This window comes from Equus przewalskii, chromosome 23 (assembly GCF_037783145.1).
Source record: "Equus przewalskii isolate Varuska chromosome 23, EquPr2, whole genome shotgun sequence".
NCBI lineage: Eukaryota > Metazoa > Chordata > Mammalia > Perissodactyla > Equidae > Equus > Equus przewalskii.
Window position 1 is genome coordinate 23,519,066 of NC_091853.1, and position 27,386 is coordinate 23,546,451.

The 27,386-nt window shown below is 42.0% G+C and overlaps 1 protein-coding gene across 5 annotated transcripts in view; it reads left to right on the forward strand.

Moving 5' to 3' along the window:
* The window catches only part of KCNH1 (potassium voltage-gated channel subfamily H member 1), a 362,772-nt gene that overhangs the window by 25,729 nt on the left and 309,657 nt on the right, over nucleotides 1-27,386 (forward strand). For all 5 annotated transcript variants that reach the window (XM_070591289.1, XM_070591293.1, XM_070591290.1 and 2 more), the window contains exons 3-5: nucleotides 240-346; nucleotides 12,084-12,212; nucleotides 20,384-20,502. In XM_070591289.1, coding sequence (XP_070447390.1) covers nucleotides 240-346; nucleotides 12,084-12,212; nucleotides 20,384-20,502 — 355 coding nt within the window. The remainder of the gene's footprint in view (nucleotides 1-239; nucleotides 347-12,083; nucleotides 12,213-20,383; nucleotides 20,503-27,386) is intronic.

A 27,386-nucleotide genomic window follows, 5' to 3' on the forward strand; every position in this document is an offset into this window, starting at 1 on the left:
TAGTGTGTCTCTCTTATTAGACAGTGCATTTTTGGAGGGCAGTGATGGAGTTTTGATCACAGTTGAATCAGCAAATCTTTTTTGATGGAATGAATGTTTCCAGTGTGTGTGTGTGTGTGTGTGTTTGTGTGTGTTCATTCCATGTAGCACAGTGCTGGGTATAGAACAGATATTTAACATATGCTGGTAGAATAATAAATACTTGTTAATCTAACTTGAGCTCTTTGGTTGCTTTGCAGTTTTATGTATGGGGAGCTGACCGATAAAGACACAATTGAGAAGGTGCGGCAAACATTTGAGAACTATGAGATGAATTCCTTTGAAATTTTGATGTACAAGAAGAACAGTGAGTATTCAGACCCTTCTGAACCATACCTTTATGTACTTGGAATAGTAAAATATCTCCTCTTCCTCCATTGTTGTCTAGGGTTTTTTTCTCTCCCATCAGCTAAATGTTGTTACTTAAAGCCATTGTGTATGTTGAGATAAATGGATAGATGAGTTACAGTATTCCTCAGAGGAACATCTGAACTTGTTACTAACTAATCAAGAAGGCTTGATCTCTTTTTCTGCCAAGGGTTAGTGTTTTTCCTATTGGTTTACATATGGTAAGTTGCTGGCTTAAGGCACTTGTAGACTTCAAGCTTTCTTGGGGGGAGGGGAAAGGTGGGGCCAAAACTCTGTCCAGCGCATCTTTGCATCAGTCTTCCACAGCACCTAGCACAGCAGGGAACACCAGTAGGTGCACAAATAAGATTCTGAATAACATTTTGTTCTCCTGGTGACCCCAGTTTTCCATTGGAGATAGTATTAACAGCAGTACATTGTTAATTTGTATTTGTTTTGGCTACAATTACTTCCACAAACTATGTAAATAAGGAGGTTAGGTCAGTAGCCATGCACATGTATAATACTTGCTTTTCTCTTAGAGATTTCCTGTTGAATGAAGATTAGTTATATTAGAACTATGGAAAGTGGAGTATAAGGCTGTAGCAGGCTGCAGAGGTGTTGAAGAGTGCTTTGTCTCTGTTTTTAAAAACAGTTTGTTCGTAAAAAAAATTCTGTTCTTTATATGTAGGATTGAATGGTAGGTCATTGGTTCAATAGAACATTTCCAGAGTGGCCCAGGTGGTGCATGAAGATAAATGCTTATTTTGTTGGCATTCACAATGATATGTTTTACTCTGGAAAGCAAACGGCACATGTGGCTTTTATCTGGAAGGAGCTGGGACTTCTTTTCAGTCTGGAGTCTTGGAGCAGGCAACTGAGAGGACTGTTTGCTTGGTGGCCTGTGCAGATGCTGCTCTGAGAGATTAGCTCTGGGCATCAGCAAATCCAAGAAGGTTGGTCCTGCAGCTTTCACGCTAGAGTTGCTGCCCTGCTCCGTCTTGCTCCTTCAGCCCGTAGGTCTAATTCCTTCCTGGCTATTATGCATAAGAGGAATGAGGTGAAAGACTGTAAATGGCTCTGTGCCAGTCCTTCCACTACGGGGAACAGAACTCAGAGCAGCACCTCTTCCTAGGAGCATGCCAGCAGGGGAGGAGATGCTCTGCATGTGCGCCCCGAGCTAATGGAGCAAGCTAAAGGTTTTCCACACTAGCAGCTTTCTGTACTGAACAGTGTGGATTTTCCCACAACGCAGAATACTGATTGGGTAGGTGTATCACAAAAATAATGCCTTGTGTTTATATTTTGCTTCAGAGTTTTCAAGCATCATTAGACTCTGCATTTAACTTGCCCAAATTCAACTCTACATGTTTGGCACAAAAGGGAGACAGAAGAAAACATAATTTAAATTGAGTTAGTGATTTCACTTGCATTCCCTTCAGTGAGCATGTAGTGAGTGAGTACAAGATAGGGGGGCGGGTCTCAGCTGCCTGGGCTGCCTCTGGGGCTGGAGACCTCGTGTTGAGGATCTCATCGGGTTGCAGGTGATTCTGGTATTTGATGTTCTGTACTTTAGGTAGACATGGCCTGTGCAGGTAAGCCAATTAGTTCAACCGATGAATCAGCATCTCTTGCCTGCCTGGAGGTCGCGGTGGCCTACTGAGAGAGGCATGCCCGTCTCCGGAGCAGCATGTCAGCCTGGGCACGAGGTTCTATTTAATGGGTGATGTAAAGGCATTTTCAGGAGTAATTGTGGTCAGATGCAGTTTTCACCTTACCCTCTGGCTTTAGAAAATAAACTCTGTGGAAGGTATGACTTCACTCTATTTTAAAATATTGATTCTCTAAGCCCTGTGAAGTAGGCATGGCTGACGTTATCTCCATTGTATGAGAAGTTAAATAGTTAAATAGTTCACCTGAGGTCACACAGAGGCAGGACCTGGTTTCCAGTGCTTGCTCTGTGGCCGTTCTTCCTTGGCTGGGACAAGTGTAAGTGTGGGTACAAGGTAGGGCCACCACATATGGTGGTGCAGGCTATACCCGGCATAGGGGGCAACTGAAAACCAGCTTGTGATTTGCTTGCTGACTCTTTCATGCACCCAAACCTAGAATTGCGTCATGCGGAAGGAGGAGCTTCTCTTTCTAATTTACACAAAGATGTCTAGTGAGCTAGCAGGGGTCCATACAAGGCTAAGCCTGTACCTAAAACATGAAGCATGGAATTGACGCAGATAGGGCTGGTTTCTTCCTAGGAACCTGTTCACTGCCCCCAGCTCCTCCAAATCCCACCTTCTCCTGAGGAATTTAGAAACTTTAAATTATTTGTTAAGGCTGGGAATTTTGCAGTTGCACCGAATTCTATGCGTTTTTTTAACAGCTTTTCATTGACCTGCTACTCTTTGTCAGACACCAGCCTTGCTGCTAGGGATGCGCTTACAAAAAGACAGACAGCTTCTGCTCTTACAGCATTTGCGGTGGTGGGGGCAGCTCCACAGCACAAAGCCATAAGTGTTTTGATGGTGACAGCACTTGGGGGTGTCACTTAACCCCAACTTAGGAGGACAGGGAAGGAAATCTTCCTAGCAGACAGGAAATCCATGTGAAAGCTGAAGGATAGTTGGGAGTTAGGCAGAGAGAAGGGCAAAGAGTATCACAGGCTGATGAAATGCAGGCGTGGAGGGCAACAAGTGAGAGTAGGCACTGACATTTCAAGGGACTCAAAGCCAGACTTCTCAGATGTTGACATTCACCTGTGAATTGAAATACTATTCTATTCAGTAGGTCTGGGGAAGGATCTGTGATTCTGCTTCCTGGTGATGCTGATGCTGCTGGTCCACGCATCACACTCTGAGCAGCAAGGACAGAAAGCAGCTGTAATGAAGACTGACTTCCATGCCTGCAGGGTGTGTCTCTTTCATAGCTGCATCTCGGTACCAAGCACAGTGCCTGACACATAGAAAGCCGTCCACCAAAACTCATGGAGCAGTTAAATAAATCTATAAATAAATGAGGGGTGACCACTGAGGCTGGAGAAGTTAGGAAGGGCCAGTAACGCAGCCACGTGGAAGAGTTCTGAATTTGTCTTAAGAGCAGCAGTGGTGATGGGGAGAGTGAGGTGAGGAGTGTTGAGGGTTCTAAGTAGGGTTAAGTATCTAATAATCAGTTTCATTTTAGAAAGATGACTCCAGTAGAGCATGGAGGGGGTATGGAGCATATGAGACTAGAGGTTCAGGGCCCATTAAGAATCACTCTGGCCACAAGATGATTGTGGCCTGCCTGCTTGGGGGAAGAGGCAGTTGAGCTGCAGAGATGTCCAGTGCAGAAATGGAAGGAGGCAGAGTGTAGGGACTTTGTCAGTGGTACCCACTGACTGGCCCTTCCCTCAGTTTGCCCTGCCCCAGGCAGTGCCCAGGAAGTGGACAGCATAGCGTTTCCTGTCAGGAACTCCTCCACTGGCCCGAAGTAAAACATGCCAAGTATCTAGCAGAGCCTGGCCTAGAGGAGGTGCTAGGTAAATGTTTGTTGAGTGACTTTGAAAGGAACTTGATCGTAACCAAGAAACAGATGAGTGAAAGAAAAGTATGTAATTCAGAGTGATGGCTTCAGAGCCGAGGAGTGAGCAGTGTGGGGCTGGCCTGACCAGCGATGCCCCGGGAAGAGCAGACTGTGAACAGAAGTGGACGGGAGGAGAGGAAGGAGGAGGCAGTCTGCTTTTACTTCCAGAATTTGTAGTTCAGAAGATGGAATCTTTCAGCATTTTAAAGCAGTGCAGAGTCCCATGGGGGAAAAGTCACCCCTGTTCAGATTTTAAAATATGAAACGTCATCGTCTAAAAGAATGTTTATTTTTTCCTCTGATTTTTAAATTATTGCATTTTTACCATGAATACATGAAGTATAAAGAAGAAAATCAGTCACCCCGAAGGCTCAAACACTCAGAGAAGTATTAGTAGACTATTAACTTTTTGGCGTGGTTTTTTTCCGTTTTTGTCTTGCGTGTGTTAACATAACTGAGATATGTTACATTTTGACATATGTGCAATTTGAAACCACACATTTATTTAATCTTTTATCATAAAAATATCCCCATCATTAAAATTCCTCCTAAATATAATTTAGAAAGAATTTTGTTAACGCTTCCTCGATTGTTGGATATTTATGAGGCTTTAATTTTTTTTTTATTAAACACAATGCTGAGGGGAATATCTTCGTGCAAAGATACTTGTTGATGTTCTGAAATATTTCCTAGAAGTTGAGAATCACTGTGTTAAAGAATGCGAATTAAGGCTCCTGAGACATTTTGCCAAGCAGTGTTGCAGAAGTGAACCCATTTCCAAGTTCACTGCAGACTGTGAGTGTCTGACTCATTGTACTGCGCCAGCATTGAACAGTATAACTTTTAAATGATCGCATTGCCTACAATTAATTTTTTTTTGTTCAATGAGTATTTTAATGCGAGCGAGACTATTTTTTCCTACTTACTCTCCATTTAAAATTATCCTTTTTATGTTAATTGTTCAGATTCTTTGCCTATATGTTTTATTTAATTCTAGTGATATTCTTATTGGTTTTTTTAATAGGCTCCCAATAGATTATTTTGATTCCTTTTTTTCCCGTCTCTCCTATTCTTTAATATTTGCGAGGACAACTTTGTAGAAAGGATCTTCTATTGATAAGCATTAATGTTTGTCCTACCTTTTGGGAAGTCGGTAATAATTAGCAGGGGGCTTCGTGCTGTGTTTTGGAATGAGTGTGGAATATGTATCTTGAAGGATGGATTATTTGAAAGGTTTCTTTCTATCTATGGGCCAGTCTGACCAATAAACTTGGGTGTTTCAGTAGTGCTATATATTTTGTATTGTTGCTTAACTCATTTTTAGTATAATTTTAGATAATTATCTATATTATATATCTATGACATAGATAATTATACAGATATAATATATAATTATATAGATATAAGCTAATAATCATATAATTCTAGATAATTTTCTTCTATCAATGGCAGTGATCATTAACGACTCATTCAGTAAGTATTTAAGTGGTCACTCTTGTGCTAGTCAGTTAGTTTTTCCATTTTTCAAGCAAGAAAATCACAAAGTATCAGCCGTGAGTGAAAGGAGTACACTCTTGGATAATACTCCGCGCTGTGTGACTGACAGCACTACTTGGCGTGACTGGTGGCCCTGTTTTGGGAGCACTGGATCAGCCTCTCCATCAGAGAAGCAGAGGGAAAAGCATCTTACAGTTATGCCAAGTTATGCCAAGCATATGCAGTTATGCCGAGCCAGCAGGGAGAAGCTGCCGGCCAAGTACTTATTGATTACCGACTGGGGGCCTGTGGGTTTGAGCCAAAGAGATCCATGTATAAGAAACTGACTCTGCTTTGAGGAGGTTACGATCTGGTTGTGGAGTCAAATCTAATAGGAAACAATTTTGCCTATTTTTCTAATGGATTGTCTTTTACTTATTCAGTGCTAGGAGCTACTTGTGTGTAAAGGATATTGATCCTAAATCGTGAACATATTGAAAAATATTTTCCCTACTTAGAAAAATTTCTCTTCTTAGAGACTTTTTTTTTATACCATCTAGAAGTAAAAAAAAATTTTATGTCAGTGTTTACCTTTACGGTTCTGAGCTGTATATGATGTTTAGGAATCTCTTCTCTTTGTCTAAATAATAAACATTTTCTCCCACTTTTCCTTCTGGTACTTTTATAGTTGTATTAGAATATTTAGAACATTAAACCATTTGGAATTTATTTTTATATATTATGTCAAGTAGCAGTCTAATTTCTTTTCCTTTTCTTTCTTTCTTTTTTTTTTTGCTGGGAAATATTCGCCATCAGCTAACATCTGTTGCCAATCTTCCTCTTATTTTTTTCTCCCCAAAGCCCCAATACATAGTTGTATATTCTAGTTGTAAGTCTTTCTAGTTCTTCTATGTGAGCCGCTGCCACAGCATGGCTACTGATAGGCAAGTGGTGTGGTTCTATTCCTGGGAACCAAACCAGGGCCACTGAAGTGGAACGTGCCAAACTTAACCACTAGGCCATCAGGGCTGGCTTGAATTTATTTTCCACATTGCTTATTCAGTCGTCTCAGTACTATATGTTAAAGAATCCAGCTCTTGCCTTCTAATTTGAAATACCCCTTTCTTTATATGCTAAATTCTCTACATTCATGGGTTTGTTTCTGTCCTCTCCTTTTCCAGGAATCCTTTTGTAACTTACTAGCTATATGAGTTAGGTTAAAATGCTTTCCCACTTGGGTTCTCATATTTAAAAAGGAGATAATGTCGTCATAGTAGCAATGGCACCTCACAGAATTCTTGTGAGCAGTAAACCATAATGTGTCAGGGCGTGACCCCATTGTAAGTGCTCAGTAAATGATGTTATTATTTTCATTGTTGCTTGTTTTGGGCCCACTGCCAATGGCTGTTAATTGCAGGGCTGTAGGTAGTCTCTGTCATTATTTTCCTTTTCAAAAATTCCTTGGCCATTCTTATGACTTTATTTTTCTATTTGAATTGAATTTCAATTCATCAAGCTCTGAGAAAAACAAATGAAAAAACGACTAATTGGGATTCTGACAGAAATTGCATTAAATTTATATATTAAACGGGAGGTTTGACATCTTACAAAATTGAATCTTCTCATTTACAAATGATGTAACTCTCTCCATTTATGTAGGGTTTGTTTTTATGCTCTTCAATCAAATTTTAATTATGTTGAGGCCTAAACACTGATTTTTCTAGCCTTCCTTTTGTATGGTTGAGACTGGCCTTCTTCCCTCAGAACAGGTGGAGGCAGCTTCAGAGTTTCATTAAGCGCCTTGAGATACAGTCTCTTTTAAAGTCATCCAAACACCCCTTGAGGTGAGATTGAGCATTTCAATCTTACAGCTGAGGGATTTAAAAGGAGGGAAGAAAAGAAAGTAATAGTTTTAAACACCTATGTATCAGATGTGTGTGTATTTTGACTTAATCTAAAGTATGTCTGTTATCCCCATCTTCCAAATGAGGAAACTGATTCTGAGAGAAAGTGATACCACCAAGAAACGCAATAAATGAAGAGGCTTGGGATTCTAAATCAGATTTCTTTTTTTTTTTTTTAAGGTGGGCACCTTAGTTAACATCTGTTGCCAATCTTCTTTTTTGTTTCCTCCTTCTTCTCCCTGAAGCCCCCCAGTACGTAGTTGTATATTCCAGTTGTGGGTTCTCCTAGTTGTGCTATGTGGGACACCACCTCAGCATGGCTTCATGAGCAGTGCTAGGTCCACACCCAGGATCCCAACTGGCAAAACCCTGGGCCTCCAAAGTGGAGCTCACAAACTTGACCACTCAACCATGAGGCCGGCCCCTAATGTACTAATGGCCACTGACCACTGTTTCCCCCGGTGCTGTCTCATCCTCTCTGCATCTGTCATTTGTCTTAAGGAAGTTGACCCCAGACCAAGCAGCCTGTTTCCTGGGGCAGCTGCCATTCCCTAGTCTAGCTTCTGGACCTATCCAAGTGGCCCAGCACCTGCAGCCCTTCCCAGGGCCCAGTCACAGTGACGTGGTCGGTTCTGTTGCTGTTGAACCTGGCCTGGATGCCTGGCTCCCTGGTTACAGAGAGTGCCTGGGAGGAGGCCCAGGGTAGGAGGAAGACCAAAATGATGGAGGCCAAAAGTTCTCTCATTCACCTGAGCCTTGCTGTTTTGTTATCTGGCTGGCAGGGTTGAGGAACCCCATAGCCAGGTTAGGTAGTCAGGTTCATTACTACACGACCCAAGGGGGCTACATAAGGGGTGAGAATCTCAGAGTGACCAGGAAGAGGAGCCTGACCTGGAGCTGCCCTTCCACAGGGCATCCTTAGCCGGGAAAGAGCTGCTCTCAGCAGCAGCAGCCTTTGCCATCAGTAGGATTGTTAGATGCTGTGTTTTTCTTGGATTTGTGCATTGATCTTCCTTTAATAGAAAATTTGTCATTGACCCTTTGTCCTTTTCACAGAAACAGGACATGCTTACTTTTCTCAGTTTTCCCACTGTAGCCACTTGGGTGAGGAGGCAGAATTTTAACCTCCTCTTCCTGATTTTGTGTGTGAATGTTTGTGCATTCATTGCTTCTTTTGCATCTTGATGAAATGGATGCTGCTGCTGAATCTGGGCTCTAGGAGAGATCCCTGGAGGCCAACTGCCCCGGCCTCTGCCTCCGGCCAGGTCTATATCTGAATGGAGCCAAAAGGTTCCTGAAATATCCTTGGGGGCATCCAGAGAGGTCGAAGGGAAACTGGGTGGATGGAGCACCAGGCTCTGGACAGTTCATGTTCACTTGAAGGAATTGTTTCCTACATTGAGATTTTGAATAATATTTCATTAGTTAAAAATGATTTCCTCTTAAGAGGAGAAGGTTGAAATTGCTGGTCGGTGCCACCTAGGAGGGACTCATGTTCTCTTTTGGAAAAATTTCAGAAATGAAAATTTAAACCCATTCTACTTGCTCTCTTAGATTGTTTAGATAGTGATAACTTGGGAGAGAGGCAGGTCTGAGTGACTGTGAAGACAGTAGAAGTAGGATTTATTTCTTTGAAACTCAGCAAGCATTCCTACAGTACGTACTCTATCAAGGTTGTTGAGTTTCACAATGCCAGGATGATGCCTCCTGGAGTTGAGCAATGTGATGGCCTAATGTGACCCTATGCATAACACTACATTAGATGCCATTGGAATAGGGGTGCAAGATGATAAGACAGAGAAAGTAGGTCAGATCTCCTGCCCTTGGAGTGGATTATGATCTAGTCAAAGAAATAGTCCTCAGTTGTTAAGTTTTGAGGGGGGCCAGTACATAGCACTTTCTTTCCCTGCCCGTGATCAGAATCGGTTGAGAGAGATATACGAATCAGGCATATGGAGGTTAAAATATCACCTTTATGACTAGTAAAGCTGATCCTAGAGAATGTAGTTTATATCTGTGGGCAAGTGAGTTTTTAAAAGAGAATCTTCGAGTCAGACAGACTTCCCCACCCAACAGAAGTAGCAGTGGAGAACTGCAGGCTTCTTTTCCTACCAGCCATCCCCCCTGCCCTCTGACTTCTCCTCTAACATTTATAGAATGGGGAAGCAGAGCAGAATGCAGACTTATCTCTAAGAAAGCAGGGGAGGAGAAGGGACTGAGCTACACATGTCCAATTCTTATCCCCCAAATTACCAATCCCGGGAAAAGGCCCAGAGTGTTACATTGAAAGATGTCCCTCTATAGGGAAACGCCAGATCAAGGAAAAGGAGGTTCCTTCCCTCAACAAGCTCACCCCATCAGCTTGAAGTGAACTCTGAAGCAATACATACCAACTATATGAATTTTTGGCACAAGATAGATGTTTAGAAACTGAAAAGGAATGATCAGAGTAGTACGTATTTAACCAGGGAACATTTCTGTAAGGAGGCAGTGGGCCCAATTTGGTGGAGAGAAGCTTTAAATAGATTTACTTGTTGAAATGGGGAGAGCTCATGATGAGCTTGAAGTGTGTTAAATGAACAAGGCCTCCAGTATGACTACTATAATGGTTCTCATGTCTGGGAGACGTGGGTCAATGTTGTTAATCCCAGAAGTCATAAATGGAATATAAAGATTAGATGGCACGGCCCCAACTGGGGCAAGTCCACCAGCATCGGGCCCAGTGGATCCAGCACAGTGGATGGCCCGTAGGCTGTAGCTGAGACGCGGATGGTTTTGAGGATTCCAGTAAGATGAAGCTCCTGGTGTTAGACATCACGAGTGGGGTTCCTCTCATCTAATTTATTACTGACTGGATAAATTAAGAGTGTTTTCTGGTTTACCCTCTGAAAAAATATTGTTTAAAGTTTTCTTTAGAGCAAAAAGAAAAGCTCCTTCGATTTGTTTGCTTTTTCTTACCAGCTAGGATACAACTGAGAGCTGTGGGTGTGTAGGTTTAATTGGTGTGATGCTTGCTTTTGAGTTTTCTGTGTCTTGATTGAAAGTGGTTTAAAATCCCACAGGTTCTGAGGAGGAGACTGCGAGGAATAGTAACACAGATCTTCCAAAAAACAGTGGGTAATTTGGAGGCCGTTCTTTTCTTGATTTTGGAATGCTATGTGTGGTTTTTGTGTGGTGGCTTTTTCTTTCAAAACACATTTTTCTTAGGATGACATTATAATCTGTCGTCTAAGAGCACCTAGAAACTGGCAGCTGAAAATTATGGACAGGGAAAATGGATAGAGGATTAAAATTAACTATTGATGAATACATAAATAATCAAGATTTAAGGAGATCATATCCCATTTGGTCTATTTGCTGCCTGTTGGTACATTTTAGGGTTATTCCTGCTTACATTTGAGTAAGTGGTATAGCCAGATATTTAAGCTAGTTATTAAAATAGATTGGTTAATCCTAATGTTAATCAGAGCTGTCTGTCTGTGTTGTATAGTGTAGAGTTTGGTGTGATTGTAGACAGAGAGACCCACGGGGCCTCTTGAGGCTCTATTTCCATCTCCCAGATTCCATGAGTTGTTTGTTCGCTGTCTCCTAAAATGAAATAATGCATGTAAAATACTGAGCACAGTGCCTGGTACACAGGAAGCTTCTCTAATACTTAACGACATGGTGAAATATTTACTGTATTTTAGTTTTAAAATAGCATGTAAAGTATTGTCCCAGTTACGCAAAATCTGACAAATAGTTGGTAAGTTCTTATGTGCTGGATGCTGTTTTAGGAACTGGGATCCAAGAACTAGATAGAGAGGAACGTACCATTGCTTTGTGTCTCATTTAATTTTGTGTCACAGAATAGATTGGTGCATCTTGCTGTGATGTCCTCAATAGATAGGAAATGCTAATTTCTTTTCTTTAATTTTTTTCTGGAAGCCAGAGACTGACTTTGTACAGATGTTTGGCTGTAGACACTTGAGGGAGTGCCCCCTCTGAGAAGTCAGTCAGATGAGCCCTGCCTACCTCTCCTTCTGTGGATCAGGGCACTGCTTTGGAAGAGCTCATGCATCTCCAGCTTTAGCTCAGGAACAAGAATTGGAAGTTGAAACGTATTTATTGAGCTTCCAAAGGCACTAGTGTAATCCAAGCCCAAACCCACTTGGAATCCTCCCTTTCTGGGGGAGCCTTTGCTGGGAGAATCATTGTGGTTATTCTTTTCCTTCAATGTTTTGTCATTGTCTTGGACCTTTTGGACTTTTGTTTTGGGGAGACAGACTCAGAAATAGTTTCTAGCCCACGCTCAATTGAGAATGTGAGCCAAGTTGATGGATTCCCAAACTGGATTTTGCGGCTGGGGCCCTTTAGCAATGGAAATTTGAATTTGCATGGTCTGCTGGCCATGGTTGGCAGTGCCCATCCTGGCCCCCATTCTTTACTTGTCCACTTCATGGTCTAAGGTAAGTCTTTAGGTTTCTGTACCTTAGTTACTTCCATAAATTCAGGAGGGATTTTCATATCATTTTACAAGGGTTAAGAGATCTGTACTTAGAAAATTATTTTAACAAGAAAAATCGCCACTGAATAGTCACTATGAAAGTTTTTATTCCAACAAGAAGAGAAATTAGTGGTATAATACCCCAGCACCTGAAGGAATGAAACCATTTAAAGAATGAATTAATGTTTGTACCTTGTCGTTCCAAAGTCTTTTGCTTCCATAGCCCCTCAAATGAGAATGCAAATTACTGACCAGCCTTTTGATATTTCTTTCAGGGACACCTGTGTGGTTCTTTGTGAAAATTGCTCCAATTCGAAATGAACAGGATAAAGTGGTTTTATTCCTTTGCACTTTCAGTGACATAACAGCTTTCAAACAGCCAATTGAGGATGATTCATGTAAAGGTTTGTAATTCTGACTTGTGCAAATACATTTATGCTTTTTTTTTTTTGCCTGTAGTGTGACTCTTGTTACAGAGAATTTGAGGTTGCCAAGGCAATCTCTGCCCAAAGATCAAGATGTAAACTTTATTTGTGTTGGGTAAAGCTTTGCATCATTCTGGAATGTTTTGAAGGAGGAGAAGGGGAGAAAAAAACCTTTGTGTAGGAGAGCATTTGAGTCAATGTCGTACCTTTTGGATTAAGCCTTTCCGGTAAAGGTTAGACAGAAGAAGGTAGGTGGGCCTGCCTGGTATCATCAGAACCTTTTCAGGTTTTCACAGATATCGGTCACCCAAATGAGGCAGTCCATGGCCACGTTCATCTTATTCGTATATAAACTTCTTCAGATTTGACTGAGTTGTAGCATTTCAAGATAGTTAAAGTAGATTTTAGCACATCTCTACCTCTGTGGTTGATTAAGTCTGTGGTCCGTTAATTCATTTGAAACATGGTATTGATGAGGCCAGGGTATTGAGTGATATTTCCACGTGGGTCATTGAATCAGCTCTGTGATCACAGATTTTAGTGCTCGCCTCAGCCATATCACATGCATGTGTTGTTCGAACAACATTGGGGACCTAGGAAAGGAGATGGCTCAGGATCTCAGGATTTCTGGAGCAATGGTACTCCTGAAGAGCTCCAGCTCATCAGGATATGCAAAAGATGGTGTGTTATTCCCAGAGGTTTGGGATTATGGGTGTCATAGCATTCTTTTCCATAGTGTGCACTCAATATAACCAAGGTGCTAGGAACTCTTTCATGTTGCAGTGCTTTCTGGCTCTGTGGTTGATTTTCCAGCTGTACATGAGAACTCTGGTCCTTGTGGTTTCCTGAGATGCAGCAGAGACGTGAGAGTAGGGTCCAGGTGAGAGTCTAACTGGGGCATATTATTCTTTTTTTTTAAAACGATTTTATTTTTTTTCCTTTTTTCTCCCCAAAGCCCCCCCGGTACATAGTTGTATATTCTTCGTTGTGGGTCCTTCTAGTTGTGGCATGTGGGACGCTGCCTCAGCGTGGTTTGATGAGCAGTGCCATGTCCACGCCCAGGATTTGAACCAATGAAACATTGGGCCGCCTGCAGCAGAGCGCGCAAACTTAACCAGTCGGCCATGGGGCCAACCCCGGGGATATTATTCTTGATGTGGCAAAATTGTGATTGTTCAATGGGCATTATAGAAGGAAATAAAAAGCATAATGTGGATGCCCTCCTGGGGACTGTGTCCTTTGAGGTATTTAAAATCCTAGCACATTTGTAGAGTTTAGAGCACAATGCTATGTATACCAGTGCCTCCTATTTTTTTTTTTTTTGTTTACTGTCCGACAGCTCAGTAAATCAATTTCAGCTTGCCTTTCTGTTTCAAGACTATAGCAGATGTAAAGTCTCTCAACCAGTGTCTCAGCCTCTTTTTCTCCTGTAGATTTGTGATCCCGATTTCTGGTTTCTGACTTGAAGATTTCTCAGTGCCATAGCTATTACAAGATGATAGACTCACTCATAATTAAGTGTCATCTTGCTACCGTCTAGAAAGACTCCTTTTTTAACCTAATAAACTCATACATAATATTTTAAAGGCAATCAGATATTTTGACACTTCCTTTTGCAAGTTTTCTCTTAAAAATTTAAAATATGTGATGTGATTGAGGCAGAATGTTGTCCTTTCGTCACCACTGGACCCTTGTTAGGTGACGGGCAGGTGTGGTTTAGTAGGAAAGGCATATTCAACAGAGAATGCTCTTCACCTGCTGCCTACGTGTCTGCATTTGATTCTCACGAGAGCTGAAAGAGGAGAGACATCAGAGTGATGTAGTGAGACTGACTTCGGTTCATTTTCCAGGAATAAAATGCTCCGTTTCATTTAACCTGCCTCAGTGATGCCTTTCCTCGTTGATAAGAGTTTTGGAACGCACACACACACACACACACACACACACACACACATTTACCCTGTTTGCTATCAGCCAAGGAAACCAGATATTAATTCCCTTTGTCAGTTAACAAACAGGAGTAACATGTGGCTTGATTTGTAAAAATTTGAAACACACACACACACTCCCTTTAGCCCTCAATATAGGAATGCTGCTGGTGGGTCGTGCTTAATGTCTCCTCCAAGACATGACTATTTCAAATGCCATGCCAGATAAGTTTAGATCCTCCCACTTGTCATGTCACTGTACCCCTGGCCCGCTTTGATTTGGTGATCTGCTTAGGACAAGGTTAAATTTTATATTAGTCTGTGGGTGGTGGAAGAGCACAATAATTCTCCAGGCCTTGTTCATTGTGTGTCTATAAACTGCAGTTCTGGCCGCAAGGATCAAATCTGATGGAAAATATGCTGCTATGTGGCTGGATTGCTCTCCTGACTTGACATTTCTTCTTGGATGTGCTCTCATGTCTTGAGATTCCAGCAGATCCGGCTGGGTTTTCAGTACAGCACCTCAGTCAGTATTAAGAGTCTTAAGAGTCTTGCTGACCCAGGCTTGTTTAGAATTTACTGTTGAGATGGAATGGAAGGGTGGATAATCCAAAACCCCGAGAAATCCCCAGATAATTGCTCTTTGGCTTTGCAGTGTGAGATGTTTTCCCACCATCAGGTTAGTCTTCTTAAAGTCACTTGTGCTCAGATTGTCTTTAAAATGACTTGGTTTTCTCTAATCACGTCCTACCTAACTTTGGGGCTTGGGAGTTGGGTGAGTGCATCCTACTAGTGATGCGAGAAGCCGGTTGGTGCTAATGTTTTCTCATAAAGGGATAAACACATGAGATAATTGGCAGTAGAGTATTTTAGTATCTGACACAAAGTAGCTTCCCTTTGGGCCAGAGCTCCAAGCTCAGGTGATGGGCCCTAGGAATGCTCCCAGAGCCCCCTTATTCATTGTGTGTATCAGTTCTCAATGATCCTTTTTTTTTTTTCAGTGGGGAAGATTGGCCCTGTGCTAACATCTGTTGCCAATCTTCCTGTTTTCGCTTGAGGAATATTGTCGCTGAGCTAACATCTATGCCAGTCTTCCTGTATTTTGTATGTGGGACACTGCCACAGCATAGTTTGATGAACGTTGTATAGGTCCACACCTGGAATCCAAACTGGTGAACTCCGGGCTGCCAAAGCAGGGCACATGAACTTAACCACTTTACCATTGGACCAGCCCCTCAGTGATCCTTTTTATGAATTATCCAGGCTCCTGACTTCCTCATCTTCTCTTTTTTGTCCATTTTTTGACTAATTCTCTTGCTCTCTGACAAAAAGTACCCACAGGTGGCATAGAACAGGGACTGAAAGTCAAGCTACCTTTGCTGTTTGTTAATAGGTCTGGGGTGTGTGTAGGTGTGTGTGTGTGTGTGTGTGTGTGTTTGAAGGCTGAATGAAAGAGTAGATGGGAATTCTCAGCTGAAATGAGAATCTGTGATACTCCAGGGGTTTCGTTTGTGCCTTATCTCTTGCTTTTCTGCTGTTAGGGATAATTAAGAGTAGGCTGCAGGGTATTTTTCTCTGTCCCATTCTCCCTTCTGAGCCAGCAGCCTGGGGCAGGTGGGTAGAGAATTCAAGTGTAAGGCTGAGGATTTTCTCTCTGCGTTGCTCACTGAGGATGAGTCACTCCTTTTTTTTCTCTCCTACGCCATCGAATAGCCTCACGTTAAAGAAGCGAATTTATTTCCAAAGTTCCATGTATTTGCTTCTAAATTCATAGTTAAACTTGAGCCAGATTCAGACAACAAAAGGAATGTAAAACTCCAGAGGAGATTTTTAAGGGCCAAAGATTTAGAATATTCGGGATGAGGGCTCTGGCAAACTGTTGCAACTGCTGACCCTTCTCCATGTGTCTTCATGTGCGATATTTGTGAGGTTCTCTTGCAAAAGAAACAGAATAATGCATAAGAGCCGTGGCCCTCTCTCCCTTCCAGTATTAACATTTTCTCTCTCTGCCCTTAGGGTGACAGAAAGGTGATTATTTAGTGACTGCTACCTGAAGAAGCCATCCTAGATCTTTGGTTATTTGAACATTGATGGGAAAAAGATTGGGGGGGGGGAAGACTTGAGGACACTTAGGCAGTGTCCACGTTGACCGTCCATCCTGGTCCCCTGTGTCCACTGTTCTCTTCTGGTTGTTGGGTCATGGCACCAGCTCCTCTAGGAGAATCCGTGACTCTACAGATTAGGACAAGCCTGGCCTCACAGCCTCCCCATCAGGGTGAGGGTACCTTCCATGAGTCCTCTGCAACTTCTATTCAGAATGACTCAGCTTGACTTCCCAGGGCGGGATCTGTAGGTCATCATTTCTGGTATCCCTGGACTTACACTCAGAGGAGCTGGAGTTCCAGCGCATCCCAGAACCATCTCTTCTAGCCTGGGGAGGATACAGGGCTGTATGGGCTAAAGCAGCCTACTGGGAGGCTCACCCCAGTGGACACCAGCAGCCATTGTGGGGTCAAGGGAGGAGGAAGCAGTTGTCCTTACTGGGAATGGAGGAAGAACTCATTAAGTACTTTTTAGTTGATTGCTAGATTGCACCTTGTGTTCCCCTCCTTTGGTCCTCCTTTTCCTTTCATGCTTCCTCTTCTCCTCCTGCCCACCCCCTCACACCCAATGAGTGTGTGTGCTGAATAAATAGAAGTCCACCTAGGGCAAACAGGGCTACACAGGAGGGAGTGGGCGGTTCTGCTGGGGGTAGGGCAGTATGGGGGAAAGGCTTCCTTGAAGGAGGAGGGTGCGTCAGCTGCTTTAATTTCCTTGTGCAAGATGACCATGTGGCTTCCCCTAAGCAAGATCATCTTGAGCCAGGTTTTCTTTGCGTTGTCATTTGGCCCTTTGAATTTCAGGAGATTCACTTTTTCCAGGAATGTTTCTCCTGATGGCTTTGCTATAAGGGGCATCATCGGTCCAAATTGTACATATTATCTTCCATCAAACCCATTTGCTTCTCTTCCTGTGTTTTTAATCTCATTGCTTGGCTATCACCCCATCCACCCCAACCAGGAACCCAGAGGCCACCTGGATTACCTCTTCTCTCCCTCTACAGCAATAGTTCACCGAGTCCTGTTGATTCTACCTCTAGCTGTTTTCAAGTCTCTCCTTGTGGCCTGGCCTTGGCCACAGCATTGATCCAGGCCCGCATGGTCTCTTGCTTGCAGTCCTGACTGGTCTTTTATCTGTCAACCTTTTTTTTTTTTTTAACTACCATCCATACTACTGTCTGTTCCTTCAAAAATGAAATCAGTGTTCCCTCCTCCCCACCATATTTAAACTCCTTCTGTGATTCCCCATGGGTTTCAGGATGAAGTTCAAATTTATTACTTTGCTGTCTAGGTTCTTACCTCCTAAGTTCTTGATCTGGCCCCTGAAGTGATCAGCATCACTTCAGGCCACCGTCTGCATCCTCCTCCCCTCTACGAGCCATGTCTCATTCATCCAGCCACTTAGAATTTCTTACTTTTCACTGACATATCACACTATTTTATGATTTTCTGCCTTCATAGGTGCTATTCCTTCTGTGTGGAATGTCTGTCTTTTCCTTCTTGAGTTCTTAACTCCTCCTCATCTTTCAAAATTCTTGCTCTAGTGTCACCTCCTCTGGGAAGCCCTCCCTGATTCCCCAGCCTGGATTACATACAACTTTTCTAGACAGTCTTGCCCATAGCATCCTGTACTCATCTCTCTCAGAGAACTTAGCTTACTATATCATGATTTTTTAAAATTTTCAATCTTCTGTACTAGAATGCATGCTCTTGGAAGCCAGAGTCCGTGTCTTATTCATCTTAGCTTCTCCAGTACTAGCACTGTGCCTAGTATATAGTAGTTATGTTTATAGAATTAATGCATGCATGAATGAAGTTCTTTCATCTGGCTAGGCTGTGATTCCTATTAGAAAGTGTCTGTAGTTCAGAAAAGAAAACATAGAGGTGGAACTTGTTGCCTGCCCAGCCTGATCAAGGTGTGATGGAGGTCTCAGACTGCCTGTCCATTTCACCACCCAACACCCACTCACCTTCCCATGCCCTCCACTCAACCAGCTGAGAGCCAGCTCCTTGAAGAGCCACATTCTTGGAAAGTGACTCAGGGCTAGCCCAGAGAGTGAGCGGCTAGCCTGAGCCCAGAGAAATGCCCAGAGGTCCAGGGATCTTTCTTTTCATCCTTTTGTACTATATCAGCTGATGGAGCAGGACCCTGAGCTCCCTGCTAGGCAGAGTCTGGGGTGTCTGCCCTGCCATCTTCCTCTCATCATTGGCCCCTGAGTATGGGTCATGGTGGTGGTAGTGATAGTAGTGGAGGGGTGGGATGGGTTGAGGGGTTTGTAGAACCCTTGCTGAAGTTTGCATGCACAACTATTTTCTACCTGATTGAGAAATATACTTTCTGCTTTTCTTGAAAAGCTTTGTAGAATTCACTTCCAGCTTGCTTTTAAGCTGAAGGAGAGCCTGATTCTGAAGGAGACTTTAAAAAATTCTAGTCCACAGTTCACATAAGCAATTTGCACTGAGCATGTTCATAGATGGCATGTTTGGGGGAGATGTCAAAGACCCCTGCAGAGTCTGGGCTGTCCCCTCCTGTGAACATTAATGGGACCCCCACAGCCTGACCATCATGAGCCTCCTTTCAAGCTGACTCTAGCAGTCCCGTTTCTCTGCTTAATGGCATCAGGATGGATGAATACGCCACTATCTTTTATTAAAGTCCAGAACTTCTGGAATGAGATAAAAAAGAACTGATTTGCTATTCTTGCTATGTTGACAAAAATTTATCCAGATCATGATTCTTAAAGGTTGTGCAAAAAAAGGGCCATTCTTCTGCTTAACTCCATTGTCTTCTGGATTCTAAGTCTGTCTTGGAAAGGTGCTCCAGGGTAAAATTTGGCAGGTGAGATTTCTGCTGCAAGGCGCTGTATACTTGTGAACTATAAAGAACAAAAAGTAAAATTGCCTAGTCTGCTTTTAGCTGTCATGTAACAATAGGTGCAGGCTCTGTTTATTTGCTGTACACCCCACATCCAGGTCTTTGGAGCCCCTCAACCCGAAGCTTGGTTTTGAGAACCCTGGCAGGCTTTCAGGGGTCTCATGAGGCCATTACCATGATCATCACCTTGATGCAGATGGGTTGTTGGCTATTGGAATGGACAGTTGTCTTTGGGGACTTTTAGAAGGTCACATATACATCTTAAATTCTCAGTAGAGATCACTCGGACATCTTAGATTCTGGTGTATAGAGTGGGATGGATTAGAAAAAGACCAGTGTTTTACTTTTCCTGGAGGAACTAGTCCAGAAAGCCAAGGAGGCCTCAAGACAGCCTCTGTTTTAGCCCACGAACCAGAACCCACTAAACTTGGGTTTTACCAGGCAAATGCACCTTTGAGGAGGCTATTTGAATTTTGACTTTACAGATGAGATCATTGAAGCCCAGACAACTTAAACAACTTGTGGGTCATCCCAAAGCAAGCTGGAGGCAGAGATGGGACTTGTATCCAGATTTCTTTACTCCAAGTTCAGGACTAGGCTCTTTGCGGTTCTTGTTTTAAGGGGACCTGTCACCAACCATCCTTCCCCCATCCCAGAGTAGACTAAAATCTGCCAGTGCTTTTTCCCCCACCTACCCAGGGATTAAATTCATTTCTTATTCACCTGGCTTTGGAGAATGTAATGCATGGAATGGCCGCTTGACTAGCTCTTCCATTCAAAACCTGGAACCAACTTGGTCTCTGCCAGACCAGATGACGTGGGATTGGGAACAGCCTGAGCCCAGGCACAAAGTCAGAGAAACATCTTGCTTCCCTGGAATTATCTGGCAGAAAAGCCTTGGGCTAGAATGGAGAGATTGGGTTCTAGACTCTTTTTAGTTGTCTAGGCACTCTGTGCCTTGGTTTCCCTATTTGTAAAACGGTACTAAAACCTGCCCTATATATTTCACAAAGCTGTGATCAGGATAAAGTGAAAGTGCAGGGGAAAAGGAAATTTGCACACAAATTTGAGCATGTCTGCATGCCTTTCTGAGTAGAGATTCCAGATTGCAAGAAATGCAGAGTGACCCATGGGAGCTCAGGAGGGCACTGGGGGTGTCTGCTTCTGACGTTGTAGCTTGTGATATGAATGTCCTTGTGCCTTCAGGACGTGGTTGAACGTGTCTTTTCTCTCTTCCCTGTGCTCCAGGCTGGGGGAAGTTTGCTCGGCTGACCAGAGCACTGACGAGCAGCCGGGGGGTCCTGCAGCAGCTGGCCCCTAGCGTGCAAAAAGGCGAGAACGTCCACAAGCACTCCCGCCTGGCCGAGGTAAGGGCACGGCTTAGCTCGTCTTCAACCTCAGTTCTCTGGGGACTGTGGGCTGAGAAGATGGTACAAAGCAGGTGTGCTGGTTTGGAGGGGACCATCAGGACCCCAGACTCTTGGGGGCTGCACTCCACAGTGTGTAACTTTGGGTAAGTGACCTAAAGTCACAACTCCTTTCAGCTTGTTACTTTCCCATGTGTAAAGAGGACAGCAGACAGCTCTGTTCCAACTTGCTTGAGATTACAAGTTTCAGTTCACTTTTTGGAAGGCGAAGGAGCTAGAAATGCTGTGTACATGGTTTATGTATAAACCGTAAACAATTGGCTATTTGAGCAATACATACTATTATAGGAAAAGAAGATACAGGAAACAAAAAGAAGAAAATAAAAATCACCTATAATGTCACTCACCAGATAACATTATTATAATTTTTGTGTGCATTCCTTAACTCCTTTCTTTGCAGATGTCCCATTTCCTAAAGCCTAAGAAATACATTTTTTCCCATGTTAATGTTTATGAAGTTGAGATGCACCTAAGAGTCCATGTGCACATTTAATGGGGTTGCGTTATCTTATCTTCACTTTATATAATCAGGAATATCTTTCCAGGTTAATAAATGTACTTAAAATTATTGTTGTTTTGATAATCTTTGTAATTAGAAAAATTCATGGTGGCGGTGTTCTCCCTTTTTCTGGGACAAGCGGGAGGCTAGGAAGCCTGGACGAGGTGTTTGACCAGTCTTAATGCATCCACGCTACTATTGTCTGTCTCTGGTGGTTGTGCATCCACATCACTGTCATCTCCCTTTGGTGGTTCATTTTTTCAACTAGACCAAGATAGGACCAATTAAGAGCCTTATACCTTTCACACAGCAAACTTCCATCTTCCCCAAAGATGACAACGTATGCTGTCTCTCTGCCTGGTTATGGCCAGCCGGTTCTCGATCCATGCTTGGATGACAGGGCCCTCTCTGACCTGATTCCTGGCTCCCATACTCCTAAGAGAGGAGCTCCCAGCATGGTGCAGGTCACAGTGGGTGCTCCGGACGTCAAAGGAGTCAACTAGAGAAGATCTCCTGTAGTGGCCAAAAGCTTTTGCCAACAGTGGGGATGGGAACATTCATTTGTGTTGTGTTAGAGAAGGAGACACGTTTGGGTGATGGCAGCATCGTTTTTTGTCATGATGTGGGCTCAGCTTATGATTGAAAGAATGATACAGAAGACCTTGCAGCTCACAGCCTGCACTTTCCCTGTCCCTGCTTCTTCTTTTGGTTAATAAAGTAACCTCTTCTCCTCCTGCTGTCTGCCCTGCTCATTCTTATCCAGCCACGCTCCTTTCTATTCCTCGTACACACCAGGCTTGCTCTCGCTACAGATATCCGTGTGGCAACTCCATCACCAACTCCAAGACTTTGCTCAAATGTCATTTTCTCTATGGGGCTACCTGTATCAGTCGGCATTCTACCAGAGAAACAGAACCAGTAGGATATTTATACATTAAGAGATTTATTGCCAGGAATTGGTTTATGTGGTTTGGGAAGCTGTCTAGGCAAGTCGAAAATTTTTAGGGATGCTTGGCTGGAAACTCTTGGGAGGAGTGGATGGTGAAGTCCACAGATGGAATTTCTTCTTCCTCAGGGAAACCTCAGTTCTGCTCTTAAGAACTTTCAACTGATTAGATGAGGCCCACCCAGTTTATAGAGTATAATCTCCTTTCCTGGAAGTCAGCTGATTGTCGATTTTAATCAAATCTACAAAATACCTTCACGGAAACAATAGATTAGTGTTTGATTGCATAACTGAGTACCATGGCCTAGCCAAGTTGACACGTACAACCGACCATTACAGTTTACCCCTTGTCAACTTGGTACCCATACACAGCTCTGTAAACCATACTGAATATACAAATAAAGACAATAAAAAGTCATACTTGCCCCTAACATGATCCAGTTATCCTGCATACAATAAAAAACATGCCAACCCTTTTCCCAGAAGAGGATGCAATGTCCTTGGGTAATGTTTACTCTTCTCCTTGATATCCTCTAACTTAAATACTGTGATGCAGACTTAACTATTGTGTTAGATGATAAGGGGATAAGAGAGGGAAGAAAATGAAAGTATTTTCTTAATATATATGCATTCATATATAATATATGTATTCAAACATTCATAACAAAATAAGAAAAACTCATAACTCCTAATCCTTTCTTTAACCTGCCCTATGTTACTCTCCACTTAATACCTTCAAATATACTGTACAGTTGACTTCTTTATTGTGTTTGTTGTTCACTGAGACATCCCAAGCACGTAAAACAGTGTCTGGCACATAGAAGATGTTCATCGGTAGTAAGTGCTTTTTGAAAATGGATAGAATGGATGAAAGAAAGGAAATGATATTAGTGTTTTTGTCTACCTCTCTGCCAGAAGTAGTTGCTCATTGATTGGTAATATGAGGCAAACATGTGGATCCCATTCTAGGGGCTAGTAAATTTTAGTTAGCCTGGTTGGAGGCTTATGGGTTCTATTGGTCTTTTCAAAGAACTAGCTTTTGGTTTTGTTGATTTTCTCTAATGGTTTCCTGTTTTCGATTTCATTGATTTCTGCTCTGATTTTTATTTTTTCTTCTGCTCAATTTGGATTTAATTTGCTCTTCTTTTTCTAGTTTCCTAAGGTGGAAGCTTAGTTATTGATTTGGGATCTTCCTTCTTTTCTAATATATGCATTCAATCCTATAAATTTCCCCATAAACACTGCTTTTCCTGCATCCTATAGATTTTGATAGGTTGTGTTTTCATTTTTGTTTAATTCAAAACATTTTTTAAATTTGCTTGAAATTTTTTCTTTGATCCCATGTGTTATTTAGAAGTGTGTTGTTTAATCTCCAGGTGTCTGGAGGATTTTACAGCTATCTTTCTGTTATTGATTTCTTGTTTAATTCTGTTGTGCCCTGAGAGTAGACATTGTGTGATTTCTGTTCTTTTAAATTTGTTAAGGTGTGTTTTATGGCCTAGCATGTGGTCTAGCTCGGTGAATGTTCCATGTGAGCTTGAGAAGAATATATATTCTGCTGTTGTTGGATGAAACAGTCTATAGATGTCCATTATATCCAGTTGATTGATGATGTTGTTGAGTTAAACTAGGTCCTTCCTGATTTTCTGCTTGCTGGATCTGTCCATTTGTGATACAGGGGTGTTGAAGTCTCCAACTGTAATAGTGGGTTCATCTGTTTCTCCTTGTAGTTCTATCAGTTTTTGCCTCATGTATTTTGATGCTCTGTTGTTTGGTGCATACACATTAAGGATTGTTATGTCTTCTTGAAAAATTGACCCCTTTATCATTATGCAATGCCCTTTTTTATCCCTGATAACTTTTCTTGCTCTGAAGTCTGGTCTGTCAGGAATGAATATAGCTACTCCCACTTTCTTTTGATTAGTGTTAACGTGGTATATCTTTCTTCATCCCTTTACTTTAATCTATATATGTCTTTATATGTAAAGTGGGTTTCTTATAGACAACATATAATTGGGTCTTGTTTTTTGATCCACTTTGACAATCTTTGTCTCAATTGACCTATTTAGACCATTGACATTTAAAGTGATTATTGATATAGTTGGATTAATATCTACCACATTTGTTACTGGTGTTTATTTGTTGCCCTTGTTCTGTGTTCTTATTTTGTTTTCCTCTCTTTTTCTGCCTTTTGTGGTTTTAATCAAGCGTTTTATATGATTCTGTTTTCTTTCCTTTCTTAGCATATCAATTATGCTTCTTCTTTCACTTTTTTTTTTAGTGGTTGTCCTAGAGTTTGCTGTATACATTTACAACTGATCCAAGTTCACTTTCAAATAATACTGTCCTGCTTCATGGGTCATGCAAGTACCTTCTAATAAAATATTCCTAATTCCTCTGTCCTGTCCCTTGTATCATTGCTGTCATTCATTTCACTTGTTCATAAGTGTACTTAAGCATATATATGTATACATAATCAAATACATCATTGCTATTATTTTGAACAAACTGTTATCTGTTAGGTTAATTAAGAATGAGAAAAATAAGAGTTTTAATTTTACCTTCTCTCATTTCTTCTCTGGTATTCTTTCTTTCTTTATGTAGATCCAAGTTTCTGAGCTGTATCATTTTCCTTCTCTCTGAAGAACTTTGTTTAACATTTTCTGCAAGGCAGTTCTGCTGGCAACAAAGTTCCTAATTTTTGTCTGAGAAAGTCTTTATTTCTCCTTCACTTTTGAAAGATAACTTCACAGGGTACAGAATTCTGGGTCGGTGTTTTTTTCCCTCAACACTTTAAATATTTCACTTCATTCTCTTCTTGCTTGAATGGGTTCTGAGGAGAAGTAGGATGTAATTCTTATCTTTGCTCCTTATAGGTTAGATTTTTTTTCCCTCTGGCTTCTTTCAAGACTTTTTCTTTGATTTTCTGCAGTTTGAATATGATATGACTAAGTGTAGTGTGCTTTTTTGTTTGATTTTTCATTTATCCTGGTTTGTGTTCTCTGAGCTTCCTGGATCTGTGGTTTTGTGTCTGACATGAATTTGGGGAAATTATCAGTTATTATTGCTTCGAATATTTCTTCCTTCCTTCCTTCTTTCTTTCCTGTATTCCCATTCCATGTATCTTTCTATTATATCTTTTGTAGTTGTCCCACAGTTCTTGGATATTGTGGGGAACTGGAATTGGCCACCCCAAGGTATGTCTCTTTGGGATGAGGATTATTTGGGGTTGGTCACTTTTAAAAAACTGCAGACAGGAAAGAAACTCTGAAAAGTAGAATTTACTTACCCTTTGTTGAGAGACATTTACATTGTAAAGGAAATCTCCATTTGTAAAGGTGTGTCTTCTCTGTACAAGAAGAAGGGGGGATGACCTTATCTCTAGAAACTCTCATCAATGTAGAAGGCAAGGACTTAAATCTGCATAATAATCTTACTCTTGTTTACTGTACTTGTCTGGTCACCTCCTGTAACTGACTCCCCCCACCACCAACATCTTCCTTTGTTTTTAGCTGAAGACGATATTTAAGGTGGTGGCTTCAGACATTATGGCGAGTTGCTCAGTTTGCCTGAGCCTCTCCCATGTATACATGTTATAAAGCTTTGTTTAATTTTCTCCTGTTATTCTGTCTCATGTGAATTTAATTCATTCTCTGGCCAGAAGAACCCAGAGCAGATAGGGGAAATGTCTTCCTCCCCTGCAATATACTCTTCTATTTTTTTTTGGATCTTTTTTCTCTTTGCTTTTCAGTTTTGGAGGTTTCTGTTGACATATCCTCAAGCTCAGGAATTCTTTCCTCTGCTGTGTCAAGTTCACTGATGAGCCCATCGAAGGCATTCTTCATTTCTGTTCCAGTGTTTTTGATCTCTAGCATTTCTTTCTAGTTCTTTCTTAGAATTTTCATCTCTCTGCTTCTATTACCATCCCTTCTTGTATGTTACTTTTTCCATTAGAGCCTTAGTGTATTAATTATAGTTATTTTAAATTCCTGGTCTGATAATTCCAACATCTCTGCTGTATCTAGGTCTGGTTCTGATGCCAGCTCTGTCTCTTCGTACTATGTTATTTGCTTTTTAGTATGCCTTGCAACTTTTTGTTGAAAGCTAGACATGATATACTGGCTAAAAGGAATGCAGGGAAATAGGCTGTGAGTGTTATGGGAAGGTGTCAGGGGAGAGGAGTCTTCTATATAGTTCTGTAATTAGGTGTTAGCATTTCAGTGAGCCTGTGCCCTGGGCTGTGAATTTTACAAGTGCTTCTCAGTTTTTTCCTCCATCTAGACCAGGCAAGATGGGTACAGTGGCTTGGAGTGGCGTATTTCTCTTTCCCTATGCGGTAGACTAGAGCAGGCTGGATTTGGGTATTTCCTTCCCCTAGGTGAGTTAGGCTCTGACAAAACTCAGTAGATTAGTCTCTGATTAACTAGTTTCTCCTGAGGGCAGCCCTTTTTAAGAAGAACAGAATTCTCTGGTATATTTAAAAAGTGGTTATTTTCCCCCTCCTCCTTCCGGAAGCATGGAGGGCCTTTTCTGTGATTTTCACTGTAAGAACCTGGTGAAGCTCCTGGTGGTAAAACTGACAAATGTGTAAGGGCCCACTGCATCCCTCGTATTTGTCCACACTGAGCCTCCATCAATTTGCCAGTTATGGCTTAAGTTTTCCTATCGGTACTAGTTCCTGTGGAAGTTTCTGCTCATGAGTTCCTTCTTTGGCAACTTGTTATTCTCTTTATTCACCATCTGTCTCTCCAATTTTTGGTGCAACAATTTTTCCTCTGACTTCACTTCTCTTGTGACTCTAAGAACGGTTGTTGATTTTTCAGTTTGTTCAGCTTTTTAGGATGGACTTGTTAGGGTGGACTGACAACTTCCAAGCTCCTTACCTCCCAGACCAGAAACTGGAAGTTGGCTAGTAAGTTTTAAACAGAGAAAAATCTGTTCCCTGTTCATAGCTTACAGCTGATATCCTGCTCAGTTTTCTCATTGGTAAGGGCCATTGGTCAAATGGAGATTGAGTAAGAGTATGATACCTTGCTGAAACCTCGCCCACTTCTAGGAAGAAATCAACACAAGGCACAGAGGTCTGGGAATAGCAGCTTTGCTTTTAATTGGGTTCCACATGTTATTTTCAAGGCCAGTTCATCTCCTTGTTAGACTGTTCTCTTCTGAGCTCAGGCCGTCTGGCTTTAGTTCTCACTTTAGTTCTCCTGGACTGATTCTAGAAAAGATGGGAGCACTTACTGTGTGCCAGGTTCTGTCCATCTCATCTTCTCCTTTAATCCTCTGAACAACTTGGAGCAGTTTTACGGAGGGGAAACTGGGGCATGGGGAAGTTCATTAACTTGTTTGCGGTCACTTAGCGGTGAGTGGTGGCCTATG